A 21,233-nucleotide genomic window follows, 5' to 3' on the forward strand; every position below is an offset into this window, starting at 1 on the left:
ACCCCGGTAACTTCTGCGTCTGTTTCCCGAAACGAAAAGTGGGCACCACAGGGGAATCGGCATGATTACGTTTGAGAACCTCCACGCTCACTTGCACGAAGGCACGTGGAGCGCATCATGGCAGCATTTTCGAGAAGCTTCTCTTGGAGTCTGGGTGTAGGCTGCCGTTCCCTTCGCACTTAGGCAATTCGGCCAGCTCTCCCCACCCTGTCCCCCCAGCTCCTGGCCCTCATTTTCGTTTCCTTTTGGCTTGGCCGTCTGCTTTTTCCTCACCCACACGCACTCAGGGCTACCAATTTCCGGGGCAGCGCAGGGCTCAGCTTAGATCAGCGCTCCCCAACTTCCCCCGCTGTAAGAGGGGTCGCCCTGGGACCCCCCGCAGGTGACGTGAATGACTCAGCAGGGGCCCGGGCTGGAACGCAGACAGGAAAGCCAGGGCGCGGACAAAAGCCACGGCTCGTTTTAAGGCCCCAGAGATGTGAACAAACGAAAATGTAATGCAAGTCAGCTTTGGCCCGAAGGCGGCCTGGGCCAGGCCGCAGGTTCAGCCTAACCGGGAGGCCTGGCGGCTCCTGCAGTCAGAAAATGCCCGCGGCCTCTCCGAAAGGTCTCCTTCGCCTCTGAGAAATTCCACCTCGGCTCAACCGGGCCCCAGGAAAGCCAGGAGGCGGGAGGAAAACCTTTCGGGGGGACACCGAACGGCAACCCTGTGATGATTGGGGAGATTTTGAGGGCACGGTCACCTCTGGAGACCAGAAACCATTTTGCTCTCTCCGAGATTTTGCTTGCCGAAGCGGAGGCCACCTCCCTGCTCCCCCCGCCCCCCATCGCCGCATCCAGCAACCACGCCCCGCGGCCCCAGGGCTCGGCGCCCCGGGGCTCGCAGCCCCCGCGCAGCCAGCACGCCGCGCCTCCACCCGCCCCACCCCGCGCGCCCCCATCCGCCCCCGCGGCCGGCCCTGGGAGCGCCGAGCGAAGCCTCGCGCCTGCGCCCGGCCGACTTCCTGCCGCGGGAGGCCCCGCCCCCCGGCGCGAAGCCCGCCTCCCCAGGCCGCGTGAACCTCGCCTGCCGCGCGCCATTGGTCCGGACGCCCGAGCCGTTGGCTCCCAGGCCCGCCTCTCCGCCGCCGCTCACTTTTCCCAGGGCGGTTGCGCCTGCGCTCAGCTGCCTGGGCGGGCTGGGAGGCGCGCGTTGAAAAGTCTCGTTCCAAGTTTGGAGAGAGAGAGAGAGGAGCGCGCCTCAGACCTCGGTACCCGCGAGCGGGGAGGCGGCAGCAAAGGAGGACGCGGCGTCTGGGGAGCCCCCGGGCCGTGCGGCGGAGCTCGGGCTTCCAGGGCTGGACGTGGGGGACGCGCCCGGGAGAGGCAGGGGCGCCTGCGGCTGGGCTGCGCTCGGCTAGTGAGGGGAGTCCGAGGCGGCGGCGAGGGGCGAACGACCCGACGCAAGATGGCGAGTAAAGAGAGTAAGAGGCCCGGCGGGGAGGCGCGCGCCGGGGCGGCGGGGGGCGGCGGGCGCGCGAGGCCGTGGCACGCGCCGGCGAAAGGCGCGAATTGGCGTGAGGGGCAGGGGGCGGGGCCGGCGCCGGCGCCGGAGCGGGAGGCTGGGGCGCCCGCCTCGAGGGGCCTGCGCGGGACGGGGCCGCGCCGGCGAGGGCCGAGGGCGCTTCCGGAGCCGGGCGCGGGGCGGCGGGTGGGCCCCCGGCCCTCCGCCCCCTCCCCTCCCCCCGCCGCCGGGCGCCCTCCCGCGTTCTCCGCGCGCCAGGAGGCGGCCCCCGCCGGAAAGCGGGCCCGGCGGCTCCTTCCACGCGCGCGCGTCGACGGCATCGGGGTCGCGGCCCCGGTCCGGGGGATTCTGGAAAGCGCCGGCCTATGGCGCCGACGCGGGCTGGGTGGGAGCCGAGGCCGCTGCCGGTGGGGGATGGGGGCCGCGGGCCGTGGGCTCGCTGCTGCACGTGGATCCGTCTCCCCGGGTGGGTCGCGGCGCCGCTCTACATACGGGTCGTCGTCCCCGGACAGGTGCGGACAGCTGGGGCCGGCCGAGCAGTTTCGGTCGCCGTGTAATCGGTTACCCGCGGCTGGGGGTGCGGGCGGGGTGGTTCTCGGAGTGCAAAAAATGAGCTGCCTGCTGCACATTTTCTCTCGACGTTCTGCAGAGCAGTTAGTTGGTCGTGGCCGAACGAGAGGTAAAGGGAAAGAATAGCTGAGGTGTGGCCATCTCGAGGTGACCTCCAGTGTCTGTGTACCGATTCGGATCGCGATCCCTCTCAGCCGCTTAATCGTGTGGGCTTTCTCCAAATTCCAGTGTTTGAAGATACTGTGGAGGAGCGTGTCATCAACGAAGAGTATAAGATCTGGAAGAAGAATACACCGTTTCTGTATGACCTGGTTATGACCCATGCTCTTCAGTGGCCGAGTCTTACCGTTCAGTGGCTTCCTGAAGTGACTAAGTAAGGGTTTCTGGCTCCTTTTGTCTTGTATAAATTTAAGTGTTGACCTGAATTGGCTGGTTTGGGCGTCTTACACGCAGAACGTAAGCGTACAATCCACTTAGCTCTCGGATGGGGTGACAGGTGATCTTTTTCAAAATTGGAGTGATTTCTGGCGAACAAGTCTGGCGTTAAAACAGGAGAATTCCTTGTGAGATTAATTTGTGAGGACGGACCCCTGGTATAAGGGACATTTTGGGAGCCTCAGTATATACAGCAGCATCTCTCCGGGTCCCACCCCAATGGATTTCTTTTTAAGACCTTAACAAAAAATAGTATATGTGCAGAAAGTGCCCAGATGACAAGCATGTGATTTGATGAATTTTTACAAAGTGAGCACACGTATGTAATCAGCCTCCAATATGAATGCATTTTAATTGGACAAGTGGGGAAGAATTGAGTGGCAGTTTACCAGAGACAAGGTGTTCCTGATTTCCAGGGTAGAATATCCTTGGAAATTGCTGTTCGTCTTCTAAGGCTGTTCCTAAAATTTCTCTCATTGGAATTGCTGGCATTTATTGAACACATAGAACAAAACTTGGGGTATCTGAAGAATTGTCTGTTTGCTTTCGTTTAATTCTCACGGTGGTATTACCACCACTTTTTATCCTTTTTATTGTTTTTTGTTTTGCAAATTAAGGATCCTGTCTCAGATCACACCGCTGGTAAGTGGTGGAAAGGACTTAGCCCAAGCTGGCCATACACTTGCACTTTTCTTAGTACTTTAAAGGTACGGCCAATTTGGGTATTGTGAGCATATAATTTAATGAATCTAGGAAGGGGGTTTTTGTGACAAGTCTTTAAAAGGAAAGTTAATTTTATTTAAAACCGCGGAATAGCAATTTGTGAATGTTGACTTTCATACATATAGGGGTTTCCACTGGGGTCCCCAAAAATCTCCATGTAAATGTACAGGTATGGGAAGAGTAGCCAAGAACAAAATAATGGGGACTTCTAAGCATTACCATTTGTGATAGCTTTGAGCATCAGATACTAGAGCACTGTGTGAATTTGACTCAGTGCCTTTGCTTAACCAGATTTAAAACTTCCACAACTTAATTTACTTTCTCTTGGCTCTTTTTGACCTACTGTAACAGGACAGAAGAGTGCAGGAGCTTTTAAGGTTAGAGGCCTGGAGTTGAATCTTGCCTCCTTCCTGGTGGCTTTGTGAGTCAGGGCAAGTTGGTCAGTCCCTGTCCCTAAGTTGTATGGTCTGTAAATGGAAGTGCTGACAATACTGACCGCCTACTTTTGAGGGAATTAGATCAGGGTAAGTATACAGTAAGTGGTGACTGATGCTGATTCTCCCAGCCTTTCCTGTTCAGATTGGTTAGGGTAAAACAACTACTCTGTTTCTCCACTTGGGTTTCAGTGAAAGTTGCTTACTGAAGCCTTTTAAAAATGTTACTTATGATGTGTTTTATATAAAGGTTTTAAAGGTAATAGTCTTCTATATGTTCTCAGCCTGGAAGGATTGCTTTTAAATTAACACTTGGGAGCTCAACAGAAAATACTTCAAATTATGTATTATTCCATATTGGTCTTTGCATATAAAGAAGTGGGAACTGGTTGTGGGATGTGCAGTGGCTCTGGGAATGCAAGAAAAATGCCAGCCAGCTTGCATTCTTGGCAGTTGAGGACTGCTGTGTAGCGCTTTGCAGGGCTCTATTTGAGGTGTGAAGGGGCTGCGATTGCATTTTGTCACTACACAGAACAGTAAAAATGTTATTTGAGAAACTCGACCCTACTCAATGGCATGATGCCTTCTACTGAGGTATAACATGCTCCCCACTGATAACTGCACTTGGGAGCTTTTTTCCTTAAATCAAGAAAAGTAATTATCTGAATAATTGATTGGCTTTTTAAAAAACTTTCATTTAGGTATTTCTATAAGAAATTGTTTTAAAACTCAAAGATCATTAAACATTGTGGTTGACTAACTTTTGTGATAGATCAAATATTGATAATACAAAAGTATTTCATCCGTATTGATAATACAAAAGTAGAGTGAAAAGTAAGTCCCCTTCCCTATCCTTACCCAGACCAGTCATTGTTTTCAGTTTCTTCCCCATCCTGCTAGCATGAAGTGCATACATTTATTTTGCCTCCAGCATTTTGTATGGCAGTCAGTGGTTGACTAGACTTTTTTGATTAAGTGTGTATTGGAGACTTTACTCAGCCTGCTCAGATAGGCTCCCTGGTTTTAAGGACTCCCACTTATGGGTTCACTAGAATTTGTGTCTTCAGTTCCTTAGTAATGGATATAGAGATTTCCATTTTTTGCTGCCACAAGCAGTGCTGCTGAGAATGATCTTAGGACAGTCTGATGGTTGGGTGAGTTTTTTAATTTTTTTTAAAGATTTATTTATTTTATTTATACAAGCACTGGGTACAGTCAGAAGCACGGGAGGGTGAGAGAATTCACCAGAGCGGGGAACTGAACAGGCCGACTGATGAAATACACTGCTGAGGGGAGCAGTGGGCACGGCTGGAGAGGTCTGCACGCCATGTGGGACCCTCGCCAGCGGCCGGGGATCGAACCGGTGCTGCAGAGGCTGCGGGCAGCTTTGCAGCCCAGTGCTCAACCGCTGCGCCACCAGGGGAGGCCCTGGGTGAGTTTTTTAAATGTGGGATCAGTGGTCGGAGGGCTCTAGCACAGGCGCCCGACAAGGTCTCTTCTCATCAGCGCCCCTGCAGCCTTGGGTGCGTTCAGTGTGGGAGGAAAATAGAGTAATGTTCATTGAGGGAAGTTGAGGGAAGGAGCTTGTTTTTTAATGATCGAGGTGATACGAATGAAAAGCTTCATGACCCCATTCCAAAATCTGGGGGTGCTCAAGTCCCCGACAGTCAGCCGTCCACATTTGTGAGTGTTGCATCCAAGGATTAAGCCAGTCCGCATCTGCGCTTGCTGTCCTTCGTGAGCGTGGAGCCTGGAGATAGGAAAAACTCCCGTGTTTGTGAACCTCGGCAGTTCCAGCCCACATGTTGTTCAAGGGTCAACTTTATGTTTGCTAAAGAGATTATAGTGTGTTTGGGGAAGACTAACTTGTTAGCAACTGATTTCTTGTAGGATTAGTGCGACTTTTTTTCTTTCTTAAACAGACCTGAAGGAAAGGATTATGCCCTTCACTGGCTGGTGTTGGGGACCCACACTTCCGATGAGCAGAATCATCTCGTGGTTGCTCGTGTTCATATTCCAAATGACGATGCCCAGTTTGATGCTTCCCACTGTGACAGTGAGAAGGGTGGTAGGTATACCGTCCGGTGTCTAAGGGAGTATGCCTCTTTCTCGTTACGTATTACTAGGAGTTTACACTAATATCTTTTGGCCCAACGGTTTAACTTCTAGAACTTGATCCTACAGAGCTACTCATCCACGTGTGCAATGATTTCATAACAGTATTATTTGCAGGACTGAAAAATGAGGATCGACCTAGCAATCCATACATTAGTTCATAGGAAATTGGTTAAACTCATGTTATATCTGAAAAACTGCAGTAATGACATAAGAATGAAATAAACCTGTATGGACCAGTATGGAAAAGCGTCCAAGATAAATTGAGTTACTGTTATATGTGATAATAGCACTCATTTTGGTAAAAATAATGTGTTGGTGTATGCGTGGGGAAAAGGTGGCAGGCATGTATACCAAATAGTTCATGGTGGTTTTGTGTGTGTGTGTATGTGAAGGTGTTAACTCCTCCCCTCCCCTCCCCCCCCCCACATTTCTTTGTTTTAGTATTCCTACAACCACCCAGCAAGTTGGGTGATTTTTGAAAGAACTCATAAGACACGATAGCAAATTATACTCCTGGCTAAAGTTTGTTACAGTAAGGAATACAGAACAAAAGCAGCAGGAAAAAGACATCAGGGAGCTTAGGGAGGTCTGGCACGGTCTCCTTCAAGGCTGCATGGGACGTGCTTTCTCTCTGGCAGCCAGTGACAGGGACACATGGTGATAACTGCTTAGGGGAAACCCATTCACGTGTCAGGGTCTGGGGGCGGGGGGCTAGTTTTGCAGGCGCATCCTGCTGACAATGAGCCATGACCACTGAAACTCAGCGCCCAGGTCATGAAACCAGGTGCGTATCATCCATCTTGTTGTTTGTGCAGTGCACCCCTGACGAACTGGTACAGCGCGGTCCTTCATTCCAGGTGTACACCACAAAATCATCAGTTCATCAGTGACGGAAAGAACCTTCTGAGATCCATGTTCTCAAGAGTTGGCCAGAGGTCAATCTTGGTCCCAGTGTCCCTCAGAACCTGGAGGACTAAGCAGCCAGACCAGCTGGGTTGTTAGTCTTTCCTCACAGCCCTAAATGACTTAGAGAGCATAAAATTCCCAGCATCTGCTTTAGGGATTTTTCTTACTGAAAATAAAATTTTATAACTAAAGTCCTAACATTCCTACCCCCGTTCCCCTCTTGTTGTCTTGTCCAGAATTCATCACGGTTAAATTTGTGTGCCATTTTGAACTGTTGGGATTTCTACCATGTATACAGTAGTAAATAATGTGATGTTTTGCAGCCTGCTTTTTGTCATTCAGCCTTGGTGGGGTGGTGGCCTGCGTGCGTGCAGGCGCCGTGTAGATATCTATCTTAACTGCTATATAGTATTCCATTGTGATCAGACCTGTTTCTCCATTTGTCTCCCAGGGTTCAGTTGGATTTTGTGTGGGCATGGTTTCTTGCTCCTTTTTTAAATTAATTTAATTCTGGGATTAACATTTTTGCTCCTCCACATGTGCACATGTTCCACTCACCCTCTGCCAAACAGGTTTTTGCTCTTAAAATGTTTCAGTGAACATCTGTGCCATGCCCGCATACATGTGGGGGGAGGGTATCTAGTGGGAATGAGACCACTGTGTTGTGTGATGCATTCCTTGTCAACTTAACATGATACAAAACTGTTGTCCAAAATGAATTACCCAGTTTCTCACTAGCAGTTCAGCGTCCATTCCCCGACAACTTCCTGTGTGATTTCTTTAAATATGGTTTTAATTTGATTTTCTTAATGCTTTAGGTCCTGAGTATGTACTTAGATTTTTGGCTTAAGGATTAGTCTCCATGCATAGTAGATGGCTATATTAAGCTAATAAAGTTACGTGTCCAGTGTATTATGTTCTAATGGGTGACTTAAGTATTTCACGTACTCAAACAACGTATTTTTTGAGTTTTCAATTTTGGTGGTCTCTTTTTGGGTGCCTTTATACTTAACTTCAGTTTTCTTTTTCTTTTTCAATATTTATGTTTTATTTATACAAGAGCTGGGCTACAGGCGCGGGAGGGTGAGAGGATTCACCAGAGACAGAGTGGGGAGCAGAGCAGGCAGGACTGAAAGCACTGCTGAGGGGAGCAGTGGGTTTTCTTTTTAATGGATACTATTATGATCATGAAGATAATGGTATTTCAAATTTTTTGAGTTTGAGGAAGTAAAGCCCTGTGTTCAAAGTTAATCTTACCTGGAAACCCATTTTTTTTTAAACAGGTGAGCTATTGAAGTTGTTTATACTAAAGAAATTGGGCAACTTGAATATCTTCCATAGCAGTATGGAGTTGGGGAGGGGGCAGATTTGGAGGAAGGGGGGCGTGATAGGACCATGAAGGATCTCTTAAAAAGGCTGAGGCGCCTTTCTTCCAGGGACACATTGGAATGGGAAAGTGCTAAGAAGGGGAGCCATGATGGTCTGGGCTGTGAAATGGGATTGAATTTTCAGCCACACAGAAATGGTAAACTGTTGGCTACAGGAAAGAAAGGCTTCATTGTGGTATTAAGCCGTGGAGCCAGTGGTCGCCAAGCATCCCACTTACGGAGAGCTGGCTGGGACTGGGGAGTGGCTTACTGCTTTTGGTGTTATTTTTCCAGATCCCGGCCAGTCTATTTTACCTGTTACTGCCTGGTTCCATGAGGCATTTGAGTTAGTGTTCCCTGACCTGAGACGCAGGGTGAGCTAAAAAGGAACGTGCAAAGAAGCAGCAATATATAGGTCAAGAAGAAATGACACAGTTATAATGTGACATCGCTGAACTCTGTGTCAGCATTTAAGTCAGGTTTTTATTTATGAGAACAAAGAGGGAAATGTTCTTGTTTGCTATTGTCTACTTCAGTGTTTTCTGTTTGTATTCTTTCTGCTTTCATCTTGCTGCTTCTCAGACTTTATCCAACTTTTTGTGTGACTTTCGTTACTTTTCCAAGGCCTTTTTAATAACTGCTAATACAAGTCTCTCGCACACCAGATAGAGGTTCCTCCCTCGTTTTAGCTTTGCCACTCCACTAGCAGTTGACTCAGATATGTTAGAGGAGCCAGTAGCTATGTGTGCTTAGGTTTGGGTGGGAGTTACTTAGCATGTATTTCTGGCTTGAGGGTGTTTCTGACTTTAGACTCAAGTACTGTCCCTACTCCTGAAGGAAGGTAAAGCCTTCTCTTAATGAGAAAATAAGATGCCACTTCACTGCAGTCCTTGCAGATTACTTGTACATGGTTATTTGAAATTTCAGGGAATAACCACATCTTCACAAGTGAGAGGGACTGAATTTTAATTGTTCTATATCCAAGGTGGAACTGAATTCTGAATTCTCTCGCATCAAATCACTATCTGTATTTTCCTGTGCAAATGTCTTTTGAGACTAAATGATTTCCCAGTGCCCTGTGGACCTGTATATCTATGTTCTTTCTCTCGCTGGTCATTTTGTCTTGTGTTCTGTCAGGTTAAAATCCCAACCCTATTGGGTTGATTCAGCTAGGTGAGCTGTGATTTTTAATCCTAAGTGTATGTGTTTATTCTTTCTTCTCACATTAGAATTTGGTGGCTTTGGTTCTGTAACAGGAAAAATTGAATGTGAAATTAAAATCAACCACGAAGGAGAAGTGAACCGTGCTCGTTATATGCCGCAGAATCCTCACATCATTGCAACAAAAACACCATCTTCTGACGTGCTGGTTTTCGACTATACAAAGCACCCTGCTAAGCCAGGTATGGGGGAATAAAGTCAGGTCGTCACTTGAAAGTTTTTCTTGGTTTGACATGATAATTGCTTTGGCATCATTCAAATTAGTACACACTATAATTTTTAAAGGTTTAAAAATTGTTCCAGGGTGGTGGTGGGGGGCGGGCGGGGAATGTCTCAATAACCACCCTCAAGTTCAGTGATTTAACAGTAGGACCTCACAGCGGGTTATACTCCTGGCCAAGGTTTACTACAGTGAAGGACACAGAGCAAAAGTGGGAGGGAAAAGACAACACGTGAGGAGGGAGCGTCCAGAGCGGTCAGGCCCAGGCTTCTGAGTTTTTCCCTGCTGGGGCCCACAGAAATTGCATTCTCCCTGGCAGCAAACCGCAGGGGCATATGCTAAGTGTCTCTGCCCAGGGAAGCCCATTTGAATTTGGGGGTCTGAGGTTTTTATGGAGGCCTGATCTCGTAGATACTTCCTGCTCTCTGACCAGCCATAGTAAGGGAAACACAGGACCCCAGCATTGAAACCAGGTGCATCATGAATCTTGCTAAACAGTCCTACAAGTCATGACAGGTTGCTCTGGCACGCCCCATCGCCCTGGGCATACACCACTCAGCAGCTGGGGACAGGAAGAATTTCGTGATGGTCCCATTCCCAAGGACTGGCTGGGAATTCAGTCATGGGTGCAGGTGACCCTGTCCTGCTGTGCTTTTTCCTTACAAAAATATTTTAAAATTGACTGTAGAGGGGGATGGGATGAGAACAGGTTAGCCCCACACAAATTTGTGGCATAGCTGGTTTTGCAAAGGAACCAGTCATTATATGGTCACGAGACTTGGTCTGCATTGACTTATTTGAAATGAAACTCAGAGAACCACTTTTCTAGCTCTGTGGTCGGACCAAGTCCTTGTTGGCATGCAGGGCTTTTCTGAACATTATAATGAATGTTACGGTTCATTCACTGAGGAGTGAGAATTTGCTCTTGCCGGTTCTGATCAACAGATAAACACTTAGTAGTTAATGTATTTTTTTCTTCTTTAGACCCAAGTGGAGAATGTAATCCTGATCTTAGACTAAGAGGTCACCAAAAGGAAGGCTATGGTCTTTCCTGGAATTCTAATTTGAGTGGACATCTCCTAAGTGCATCTGACGACCATGTGAGAAACCTATTCTTCCTCTCCTGCTCGTGTACCCAGAGTTAGAGAGAGCTCCGCCCTGAAGGAGCACTCTGCAGATGGAAAGTTTTCAAAGATATTACTGCTGGTGGTGGTGATAGCATCTACACAGCGTTTAGAGCAGTGCTTCTCAAACTGTCCTTTAGTGTGCCACAGGGCTCTTTCAAAGCAGCTTCGGGATGGAAGGAAAGTAGGCAAAGGGCCTCCCATTGTTGAACAGACACGATTAATGTGAATGACATTTTAGGTTTTTTTTTTTCCCCCCCCTCATTTTAGGTTATTTTTTATTTTAAGTGTATGATTCAGCAGGTGTTAATGTATTCACAAAGTTGTGCAGCTGTCACCAATTAGAAGATATTGTTGCCCAAAGTCCCAGAAAGAAACTCCATTCCCATCGAACAGACCCCCCAGTCCATCTTTCTCTGGCTCCTGGCAACCACTGGTTTACTTTTTCTCTCTATAGATTTGTCTGTTCTCGGTATTTTATATAAATGGGATCGTCCGGTGGGTGGCCTTCTGTCTGTCTCTCTCCCTTAGCTTCATCTGTTTTGAAGCGTGTCAGTGCTTCATTCCTTTATTATGATTGAGTAGGGTTCTCTTCTGGATTATTACAGTTTACTCACTTACTGGTGGACATTGGGGTGGTTTTCACTGTGGGGTTATTTCCAGTGGTCTTGCTACAGACATTCTGTACAAGTTTTGTGTAGATGTGTGTTTTCATTTCTCTTGGGCAGTTACTTAGGAATGGAATTACTAGGTCATATGGTGACTATGTTTAACTTTTTGGAGAGCTGCCAAATTGTTTTTCAAAACAGCTGTACCACTTTACATTGCCATCAGCAGTATACCAAGGTTCCAGTTTCTCTCCCTCTTCACCAACACTTGTTACTGTCTGTCTCTTATTATAGACTTCCTAGTGGGTGTGAAGTGCTGTCTGACTAGATTTGATTTTATATTTCCCTGATGACTCACGATGTTGAGCCTCTCTGCGTGTGTTTATTGACAATTCATATATCTTCTTTGGGAAGATATTTGTTTAGGTCCTTTGTCCATTAAAAATATTTTTAAATTTTGAGTTGTAAGAGTTCCTTATATAGTCTAAAGTACAAGCCCTCTATCTCAAATTTTTCTTCATTCTGTGGGTTGTCTTTCTCACTTTTTTTGAGGATGTCCTTGAAAGCACACAAACTTAGAATTTTGTGCTCAGTTTATGTATTTTTTATTGTCATTGCTGTGTGGTACCTATGAAATCGTCGTATAATCCAACAACACAGAGATTTACACTTATTTTCTTAAGATTTTATACTTTTAAGCTTTTACATGTAGGTCTTTGATCCATTTTGAGTTAATTTTTGTATATAGTGTGAGGTAGGGGTCCAGTATTTCTGTTGATAGCAATTTCTGTTAAGCATTTTGAAATACTGAAAGTAGACAATTGCCCCAGTCAGGCTGCTTTAGTTGTAAGCAACCTGAACTGACTGGCTCATTTAAATAGAAAAGGAGTTTATCAGAAGGTCATGGGTAGGGGAGCTCACAGAATTGCTCCGATGGATGGCACGTGGCCCGGAGAGGAGAGGCGAGGCCAGGTGGGACAGTGAGGACGTTTCTCTTAGTGTGCCTGGAACATCCTGCCCCATCCCAGATTCTCCCGTTCACGATTCAAAGCCCCGGTTGGACCGGAGCTGCCCTGCCACACAGACTGGGGAAGCCAGGATCCAGGATCTGCCTGGGTTCTCCAGGAAGCTCCCCTGCTTCCCTCGGGGTGGTCCTGGGAGAGGCTCTGTGCTCACAGGCTAGGTAATTCATTGCTAATGCCTTTTGAGGGCGCCAGGTGGGAATTGCTAGGCATCTTAGTAGCTGACTTTTCCCACGGGCTCGGTGAGTGGTGGGCTTGTTCCTAGTCTCCCACCTTCTCAGGTGAAGGGCGGGTGCTGGGGGGCGGCTGGTAGGAGCCCCAGCACACCTTCCTTTCTCTGCAGTGTGAATAATGTGTCTGAGTAACCAGAATGAGGACATGTGCGGTAGGGGAAATAATGGCTTTTATTGGGAACTAGCTCTGTTATGGACACCTCTTCACATGGGCCAGTGATTTAAATCGAGGTGAAACCCACACTATCAGTGCAATTAATCAAGGAAGCCTTAGTGGAATTAATTCTGTCTTAAACCGTCGGGCGAGGCTCATTGCCCTATAGCTTGTGTCACCTTTTCATAAATGCCGAAGGCTTTCCTCTTAACTTGTGATGGGCTGTCGAGAGAAGCCCGCGCTCATAGCCCTCCTGGGCTGCTCCTGGGACGCTGCTGACATTTCAAGGAACAAGTCATGGGGAGCTGTCTGCGGCCCCAAAGGAACCTAGTGGAGGTTTGTGTGTCATCTGCCCCACTACCCGATGCCATGAAGTGACACTTGTTCCAAGGCTTCTGTGTTCTGAGAGACGAAGTTTTGTTTTAGTTCCCATCTTCCCGGCCCAGTGTGAATCGCGAGGGTGTGCATGTGCTCAGTAGACTCCGAGTGCAGGATTCCAAGTGACTTGTTGGCTCGAGGAATTTGGGGTATTTTAGCAAATGCAGGTGGAAACACCAGCCTGCGTGTCCCTGCCTGCCACTGTGCTCTGCCCGCACCGCCACCCGCAGTTCCACCGCGGGGCATTTTCCTTGCCCCAGAGGTCACGGAGGAAGCTCTGTGCTCTTCCACTTGTGAAGCTTCGCTTTTGTTTATAGTGCCTCTCCCTCTATATTTGATTTTTGTGTAAATGGTTTTTTCACAGCAGTGTTTTAAATAAGATGCTCGTCTTTAGATGGAGTCTCTAAAGGGTGTTTGTTGATTTGTTTTTTTCTCCTTCAGACTGTCTGTCTGTGGGATATAAATGCAGGACCAAAGGAAGGCAAGATTGTGGATGCTAAAGCCATCTTTACTGGCCACTCGGCCGTCGTGGAGGACGTGGCCTGGCACCTGCTGCACGAGTCTCTCTTCGGATCTGTCGCGGATGATCAAAAGCTCATGATGTAAGGGGGCCCGCAGGCCCCGGTGGATGGCGTCCTCATGAGCAGCAGTGCTTGGGGCTGGTGCGGGGGTTGCTGTTTTAGTTAGGCCCTGGCTTTGAAAGGAAAGAAAAGAACGGCCTTAGGGAGGTATAAGTGACACACGGCCTGCGTGTATGGGAGGCCTTTTTCCAGAGGGTTTACTGTGCTGCGTGGACACAAGTTTCTCTTTTTTTAAGAAGAAAGAAAGCAGGTAGGAACGTGAAGAAACATGCTAGGCGGCGGAGAAGATCAAAACTAGGGTCAGAGGGGACAGTAGTTCCATCACTGTGGCCACGCAACCTGTAATGCTTTCAGCTCAAAAACAAATACCTGAGGTAACTATTGCAAAATACTGAACTCAGATAGGCTAGGTTGAAGGTCTCGAATTGTTAAATCATTCTCAGCATCTCTGTATTTTGTGTGTGCCTGAAGTAATGGTAACTAGGGCAGAAATCTACCAAGTGACAAGGCAGAAACTGTGGCCCCAGTTGGTTGTTCGTAGGCTTAGGCCGCATCGCTGAGCGCTTGGGAGTCTGAGCTGCCTCCTCTGTGCGTGGTTTGGCGTCTTCAGGGTGGGCAGTCTGAGTGGGACTGGTGTGAGCTGGGGGCCGCCTCTGTGCGGTGCACCTTGTGCCTTTGTGTTGCAGATGGGACACCAGGTCCAACACCACCTCCAAGCCGAGTCACCTGGTGGATGCGCACACCGCTGAGGTCAACTGCCTGTCGTTCAACCCCTACAGCGAGTTCATTCTCGCCACTGGCTCTGCAGATAAGGTCTCTCAGTTTTGGTGTATTTCGTGTTCACAAGCCCAGTTGTCCTGCACTGTAATGAGATACTTCAAAATTCCCAGGTCAAATGCAGAAATGAATTCCTTTTCACTTGTGGTTTCCTTTAGACTGTAGCTCTTTGGGATCTGCGTAACTTAAAGCTCAAGCTCCATACCTTCGAATCTCATAAAGACGAGATTTTCCAGGTACGTGATGGTCGTCTGGTGTCTGTCAGGTTTTAGTGACTTCTCGGTGGGAGGGAAAATTTTGTATATCTGGCAGGTGTGGGACCTTAGTTTTTAAGCTCCTCTTCTGCTAAAATTAACTGGTGGAAAATAAATAGGAGCTTTTTGAGAGGCTGTTAGTTCCGAGGTAGAAGAAAAAACCTCACAGAACAGCATCAGTTTTAAAAGTGAGACCCAAGGACTCCTGGGCTGCGGAGTGCCAGGGCGCGGGTCCTGCAGCGAAGGCTGCCCTGTGGTGGGGAGATTTGCATTGGTCGAGTCGCACTTCACTGGGACCCTTAAACTCCTCGGGGATGGTTACGGGGCTGAAAACATTTTTTGGGACCCTAGCAGAGTTTGAGTGACCTTCCTGGGGACAGACTGGGGACGTGTGGACCATTGAGCGGGTAGGACAAGGAGAAGATAGAGAACATGACATGGGAAAACGTCAAGGACTAGCATGATATCCGCAAACCCTGAATGCGTGTTTCGTTAAACCTTTAAAATATGTCTCGCTAGGTCCACTGGTCTCCACATAATGAAACCATTCTGGCTTCAAGTGGTACTGATCGCCGCCTCAATGTGTGGGATTTAAGGTAACAGAATTTGGTGACAAGAAACTGCATAAATAATGAAGTAACTTTTGAAGTGCATCCTGAAGAGTCTTCAGTCTGTAAAGTAGAAGTGAATCAGCCAGTAGGCTAAAGTGATGCTGCATGTTTTTTCTTTTGATATTCGGGCATGAAGGGGGTGGGGGGGTGTGTGTGTGCACTTTCTGGGCTTATACGGGTGTTACGTACTTCGTGCTACCAGAATTTCAATCATGAAAGCATTATGTTCTTTAATAGCAAAATTGGAGAAGAGCAATCGGCAGAGGACGCGGAAGATGGGCCTCCAGAACTCCTGGTATGTATAGCGTTGGCTCTTACACAAGATGAACTGTCACGTGCACTCTGGCCTGTGTGTCACTGACTTATCTGGAGAAATGAGTCAGAACTTCAAGTTGTAGCTCTCTCTCTTCTTAAAGATTTGTTTTTACTTATATAAAAATATTTTTATATGTAGGCCAGAGGTACGAGCGGGGGTGGGGGTGTGTGAGAGGATTCACCAGAGACAGAGCGGGGAACAGAACAGGCAGATGGAGTGAAATACACTGCTGAGGGGAGCAGCGGGGAGACTGGAGAGGTCTGCACCCTGTGGGTAGCTCCCTGGCCAGGGATCAAACTCAGGCTGCAGTGGCTGCCGATAGGTTGATAGCGCTGAGACTTCAACCCCGGCGCCACCAGGGAGGCCCCTCATATTGTAGCTCCGAAAAGATAATTTCAAGTGGAAGGTCCTGGTTCTCGTGATTGGGTTCCGACATTTAATAAAAACAGTAAAATGGAGCCCAGTAGGTGTTTATGACTGTTTTGCTGAGATTCATTTACGCTCTTGGAAAACGGTGTCGTTACTTCTCCGTGACGTCAATTGTGAGCACATTTCTCAGGGCAGGTATTGGCGCGTTCGGGTAGCAGCACTTCACGCTTTCTGACAGTCTGAGAAAAAATTGGCCTTATTTTTGAAAAGATCCTGGCCCAGAACATGGACGCGTCCTCCGTTTTATCTTGTTGGTGCCTCTTGAAGGCCGACGAGGGGTCTGTCCCCATCCTCGCTGGCTCTCCGTCCTCCAGCGTAGCCTTCGGGTCTCTTTCCCGCGGAGCGCGGCCGGGCTGAAGCAGTGGTTCTTTGTCTTTGTTCCGAATGTGGTGCTTGTCTCCACCAGCCATCGGGCAGATAATCACTCGGCGCCTGTAATGTATATTTAGCTCTGAGGCCGGTGCTGGTTGTCTGGGCCCTTGTGCCTGCCCGCCCCCTTCAAAAGGGGAGGCCGGCCCTTGAGATGGAGCCTGCACGGAAGGTCCTTGCCGAGGCCCTTATTGTCCGAAAAGCCGGGACCCCTTTGGTCCCTGTCGGGTCTGCTCCTGGGCCCAGCGCCCCCAGGCAGCAGGCAGCGCGGGCTGCGCCGGCCTCTCCAGTGTACGCACCCCTGCCGCTGGATCTCGGTTAGCTGCTGCCCGGGCCAGGTCACGGCGTGGCTTATTCTGTACTGGCTGACTTAATTTGAAAACTCTGCTTCACGATGCAGGGCTTCATGGTTTTTAAATATTTGTTGGCTAAGGTACTGCTACCAGCTGTTCCCTCGCCCCTGCCCCCCAGCTATTTTTACTTATTTCTTTTTAACTTTGGGTAACACCTTTATTGAAATGTAATTCACTCACCATACAAGGCACATGTTTAAAGTGTACCATTCAGTGGTTTTTAGTCTCTTCACAGTTGTACAGCCATCACCATAAATTCCTTCTAGGACATTCATGTCCCCGCACACAGAAACTTCAAACCCTGTGGCCATCACACCCCCATCGCCTTTCCCCTGGCAACCACTCATTTTCTTTTTTCTCTTGAGATTTGCCAGTTCTGGACATTCCATACAAGTGGAGTCATGCAATCTGTGGTCTTTTGTACTGACTCTTGCAGTTGGCATAATGGTTTCAAGGTTTCCAGCTATTTTTTGATACTCAGGGAGAGGCGAGCGTATCTTTTTTTTTTTTTTTTAAGATTTATTTTTCATTTATACATGGCTGGGGTACAGGCCAAAGGCGCTGGAGGTGAAAGGATTCACCAGAGACAGAGCAGGGAGCAGAACAGGCAGGCAGACCGAAAGCACTGCTGAGGGGAGCAGCGGGGGAGACAGGAGAGGTCTGTTGTGCCACGTGGGAATCTCCCGGCCGGCCGGGAATCGAACCCACGCCGCAGAAGCTGTGGACAGCTTCACAGTGCTGTGCTCAACCTGCCGTGCCACCTTGGAGGCCCACGAGTGTATCATTTTGTACATTATGCTCTGCAACAATTTCATGATCCCTGAGAAAATCCACTAGGGTTTTCTTTTTCCATGAGAGCCTGAAGTCAAGAGATTTAGTGAAGTAAAGGTTTAAGTATAGCAAGTGGATACTAACTCATTTTAATGTGAGCGTTAATGGAGAAACCTGTCTATTGCAGGCCAGTGGTGGTAGACCATTTTGAAAAGCTCTCTATCCCATCTCATATTTTTACACTGATAAAATTAAGTAAACTGGTTACATTGTCTATAACCTGATAGACCTTATCGTCAAACTCAAGTCACTTTGTCAGGAAGTATGACTTCACAGTGGAGAACAATGTTCACGTTGTCCTTGTGAGAACTGTTCTCCTGCATCTTACTCAGTGATAAGAAGATGCAGTCTTTCCCATGAGGTGGTTTCACAAAAAAATAACATTCTGCCTCTTCAGCATCTCCTGCCCTTAATAAGGGGCTTCTGGGAGCCATGCTTTTGGATTCCTGGGGGCCCCCTCACCCCACGTTGGGGCAGTGTGCCTTGTAAGGTGCAGGAAGATTGAGAGGCAGACCTTTCAGTCACGGGAAGCTGTGGAAGGGGGGCCGCTGAAGAGCCAAGAGGCTCCTCAGTAGACCACTTCGGAAAGAGTATACAAAATGGGACATTCTGGAAATGTGTCACCTTGAGTATCTACTGGACTGTTAGGTAGTGAGGTGGAGTCCCTGTTCATGGCGTTGGGTGGGGAGACGGCGGTGTGCTCGTGGGGGTGTCTCCTTCAGGGACACAGGCGGAAGCCTGCGTGGGCATGGTGTCTCAGCTGCAGCTTTGGCGGCTCGACAAAAGAGAGAACAGGCATTCTATTGGCATTTGGGGGCCCTAACCAAGAGGCTATGGCCATCCCTCCGTCACCCTGTTTTTGAAGGCCTGGGAAGTCACACACAACTAGCCGGGGAGCAGATTCCTGAGCCTATACCGCCCTCTCCAAACTGCAGGGCCGCAATCCCTAGTTGCAAGACTGTTTCTCTTTTTTTTTTCTTTTCTTTTTTTTTTTTTTTTTTAATAGAGGCATGTTTTATTTATTTATTTATTTGTTCGTTTGTTTGGTTTTGTTTATACATGCACTGGGTACAGTCAGAAGCACGGGAGGGTGAGAGAATTCACCAGAGCCAGAGCGGGGAGCAGAGCAGGCAGAAGGACCGAGGTACACTGCTGAGGGGAGCAGCGGGCGGCAGGAGAGGTCTGCGCGCCATGTGGGACCCTCCTCCGGTGGCCGGGGAGCAGCCGGGGATCGAACCGGCGCCGCAGAGGCCGCGGGCAGCTTCGCAACCCAGCGCTCAACCACTGCGCTACTGGGGAGGCCCTGCAAGACTGTTTCTCTGAAAACTAACTTGACAGGAGAGAAACCAAGATGGCTTTTTTGTTCTTATTAACAGTTTATTCATGGAGGACACACTGCCAAGATATCTGATTTCAGCTGGAACCCCAATGAGCCGTGGGTCATTTGCTCGGTGTCTGAGGACAACATCATGCAGATCTGGCAAATGGTGAGTGCCACTGGCTGCTTCTCCCTCACGGTCATCTCGTAAAGGGGCTTTGCTGACGGCATGCTGTAGGACACCTCAGCTCTTTAGGTGCGCGATTATCCCCCACGTTTCTAGGAAGGAAACAGTCAGATGGCCTTTTCCACTTCAGGTGAACAGCACCTGTTGGGGCCGAACTCCTGTGTCTGTGAACACACAGATGGAGGCTTGGTATCTGCGCCCATGTTCGCAGTCAGTCACCAGCTGGGCCCTGGGCACCACTGGGGTCGCGGGGGTGGAGGCTACCAGATCCATGAGCGCCTGCGCCCCCTGCCGCCTTGGATGAGGCCCTGAGTTCATCACCCCTTCGGTAGGCTTCTGAGAGATGCCTGAGATACTTTGGAAAATGCCTTCTGTGAGCAATGATTTAAGAAACAGCGCCCCGGGCAGCTAGGGGTACCTACACAGAACGCTAACCTAGACACTGACAAAGTCTTTGCGAACTCTGGCCTGCCTTTTCCTATTCGGTTTATTCGTGTCCTTTCGGGGAAAACCACAGAGGAAATTACCAAATTACTCTAAAATGTGGCCACACTTAGTTTTCAAGATTGAAACTGCTTGACCAGTGAATCCTAAGATCTGGATAATTATTAAATAGCATTTTTAGATAACCTTGTAAAAACCCCCGGCGGGAGTTTTACCTGTGCATTTATTTGGTTGTCATCTCCAGGCTGAAAATATATACAATGACGAAGAGTCAGATGTCACCCCGTCGGAACTGGAGGGGCAAGGATCTTAAACCCAAAGTGAAAGAAGTGTTTCTATTGAATGTAATGCTCCGTGAATGCTTGGTTTATCAAGCGCCAAAAAGGCATTGTATAGTAGGAAATCTAAGTGGGATGGCATATGGCGTTCTTTACTTCTGATTCTAGCACTTTCCAGTGAGCTGTTGCGTACTGTATCATATTGTAGCTTTTAGGGAAGACAGGAATGTTGCTTAAGAAAGAACATCACAGTTATTGTTTTAAAATACAAGTTAGCAGGGTACTGCTTTTGATTCAACTATTTTAAGTCGTTGTTTTCTCAAACTAAGTGCTTGCTGTTCCCAGATATGCAAGAGTTAACTTTTACACTTTTTCCCTCCAACACTTCTTGATTGGCTTTGCAGAAATAAAGTTTTAAAATAAATTTTGTTTTATTCTTCTAGAACCTGGGTAGGGAGGGGTATGTCCGTCTGGCCATGTGTCCATTTCTTGAGTGGAAATGGGGACAGTTTTACTTTATCCCCCGTTTATTGGACTCATTTTTATAAGTGAGGCGGCCATTGTGCATCTTGGTTGAGGACTTGCTTTCTTTCCAGGATACGTGACCGTCTCCTGCTCGAAACCTGAGTTAGGGGTCTGTACTTTGTGTTTTGTGATACACACCCCTAGACCTACCTTAACTCCTATCACTTAACCCGTATCCTGTTTGCAAGTTACCTCGGGCAGCTTTAAACACTGGCTCTTTCTCCGAAAGCGTGAACGGTTTTCACTTACACGGCACAGGTCAGCGGGCAGGCCTGCTGTACCGGACGGAAAGGCCGGCCCCGCATGCTCGGTCCCAGGCGCATCAGTACTTCGTGCTCCTCGTCCAGTGGGTGCCAGTGCGAGTCTGTAGGTGCGCCCTGCTGAGTGCTGCGAACAGCCCTGGCTGGAGACATCCATAGTCCTTGTAGTTTCTTAGCGCTTTGGCGGCAGCTGCAGTTAGAATGTAGAGTTTTTTCTAGAGTTCTCTGTTTTAAAGGTTCAGGAAAAGGTACTATACGAGTCTGGCAGCAGGGAAGAGATCAGCCGCCCAGTGCAAGGGTGCCCGGGCCGCCCCTTACTCACAGTGCCTGAGAACGAATACTTTTTCAGACCCAAGAAACCCAGGGAACTACAACTGCTGTCGACCTTGATTGACTTGCTTGATAATACAATTACGGTCACATAACAAAATCCACAGAAGCTGTTAAGTTTATCATACATATTTACTTCATCTATACAGAATCGAGTAGATAAAATCAGATTCACATTAGTGAAAAATCTCTACAAAATGTCTTTGAAAAGCAAAACAAGACTGCCTCTTAACAATTCGTATCCTCATGAAAGACGTGGGCTGTAAAAATAAAGCAGTGTGTTTAGCACAAACTAGAAGATATCTGCATCATTTTTTTCACAGTTATTTCCTTCTACAGTCTGAAAGAGGTAG

At 48.4% G+C, this 21,233-nt stretch overlaps 1 protein-coding gene across 3 annotated transcripts; it reads left to right on the forward strand.

Moving 5' to 3' along the window:
- The first annotated feature begins 1,151 nt into the window (after positions 1 to 1,151).
- RBBP7 (RB binding protein 7, chromatin remodeling factor) lies at positions 1,152 to 21,168 on the forward strand. 3 transcript variants are annotated; one of them, XM_037512656.2, is made up of 12 exons: positions 1,152 to 1,463; positions 2,303 to 2,447; positions 5,589 to 5,734; positions 9,287 to 9,460; positions 10,483 to 10,598; positions 13,459 to 13,619; positions 14,285 to 14,411; positions 14,534 to 14,611; positions 15,149 to 15,225; positions 15,478 to 15,535; positions 18,915 to 19,025; positions 19,732 to 21,168. In XM_037512656.2, the coding sequence occupies exons 1-12, from the start codon at positions 1,448 to 1,450 to the stop codon at positions 19,798 to 19,800; spliced, it is 1,278 nt and encodes a 425-aa protein (XP_037368553.1). In that variant the 5' UTR covers positions 1,152 to 1,447; the 3' UTR covers positions 19,801 to 21,168. The 3 variants fall into 3 exon arrangements, with proteins under 3 accessions (XP_037368553.1, XP_037368554.1, XP_037368555.1); XM_037512657.2 differs by having other exon boundaries at positions 1,153 to 1,463; positions 9,314 to 9,460; XM_037512658.2 differs by lacking the exon at positions 1,152 to 1,463 and adding an exon at positions 1,998 to 2,016.
- Positions 21,169 to 21,233: the final 65 nt, after the last annotated feature.

The sequence above is a fragment of the Talpa occidentalis genome, unplaced genomic scaffold (assembly GCF_014898055.3).
Source record: "Talpa occidentalis isolate TD23 unplaced genomic scaffold, MPIMG_talOcc4v2.1 talOcc4.15, whole genome shotgun sequence".
Taxonomy (NCBI): Eukaryota; Metazoa; Chordata; class Mammalia; order Eulipotyphla; family Talpidae; genus Talpa; species Talpa occidentalis.

Bases quoted from the DNA above. Each gene is read 5' to 3' on its own strand.
- RBBP7 (XM_037512656.2), top strand. The intron at 2,448-5,588 runs GTAAGGGTTTCT...TTTCTTAAACAG, and splicing joins TGGCTTCCTGAAGTGACTAA to ACCTGAAGGAAAGGATTATG. The intron at 14,412-14,533 runs GTCTCTCAGTTT...GGTTTCCTTTAG, and splicing joins CCACTGGCTCTGCAGATAAG to ACTGTAGCTCTTTGGGATCT.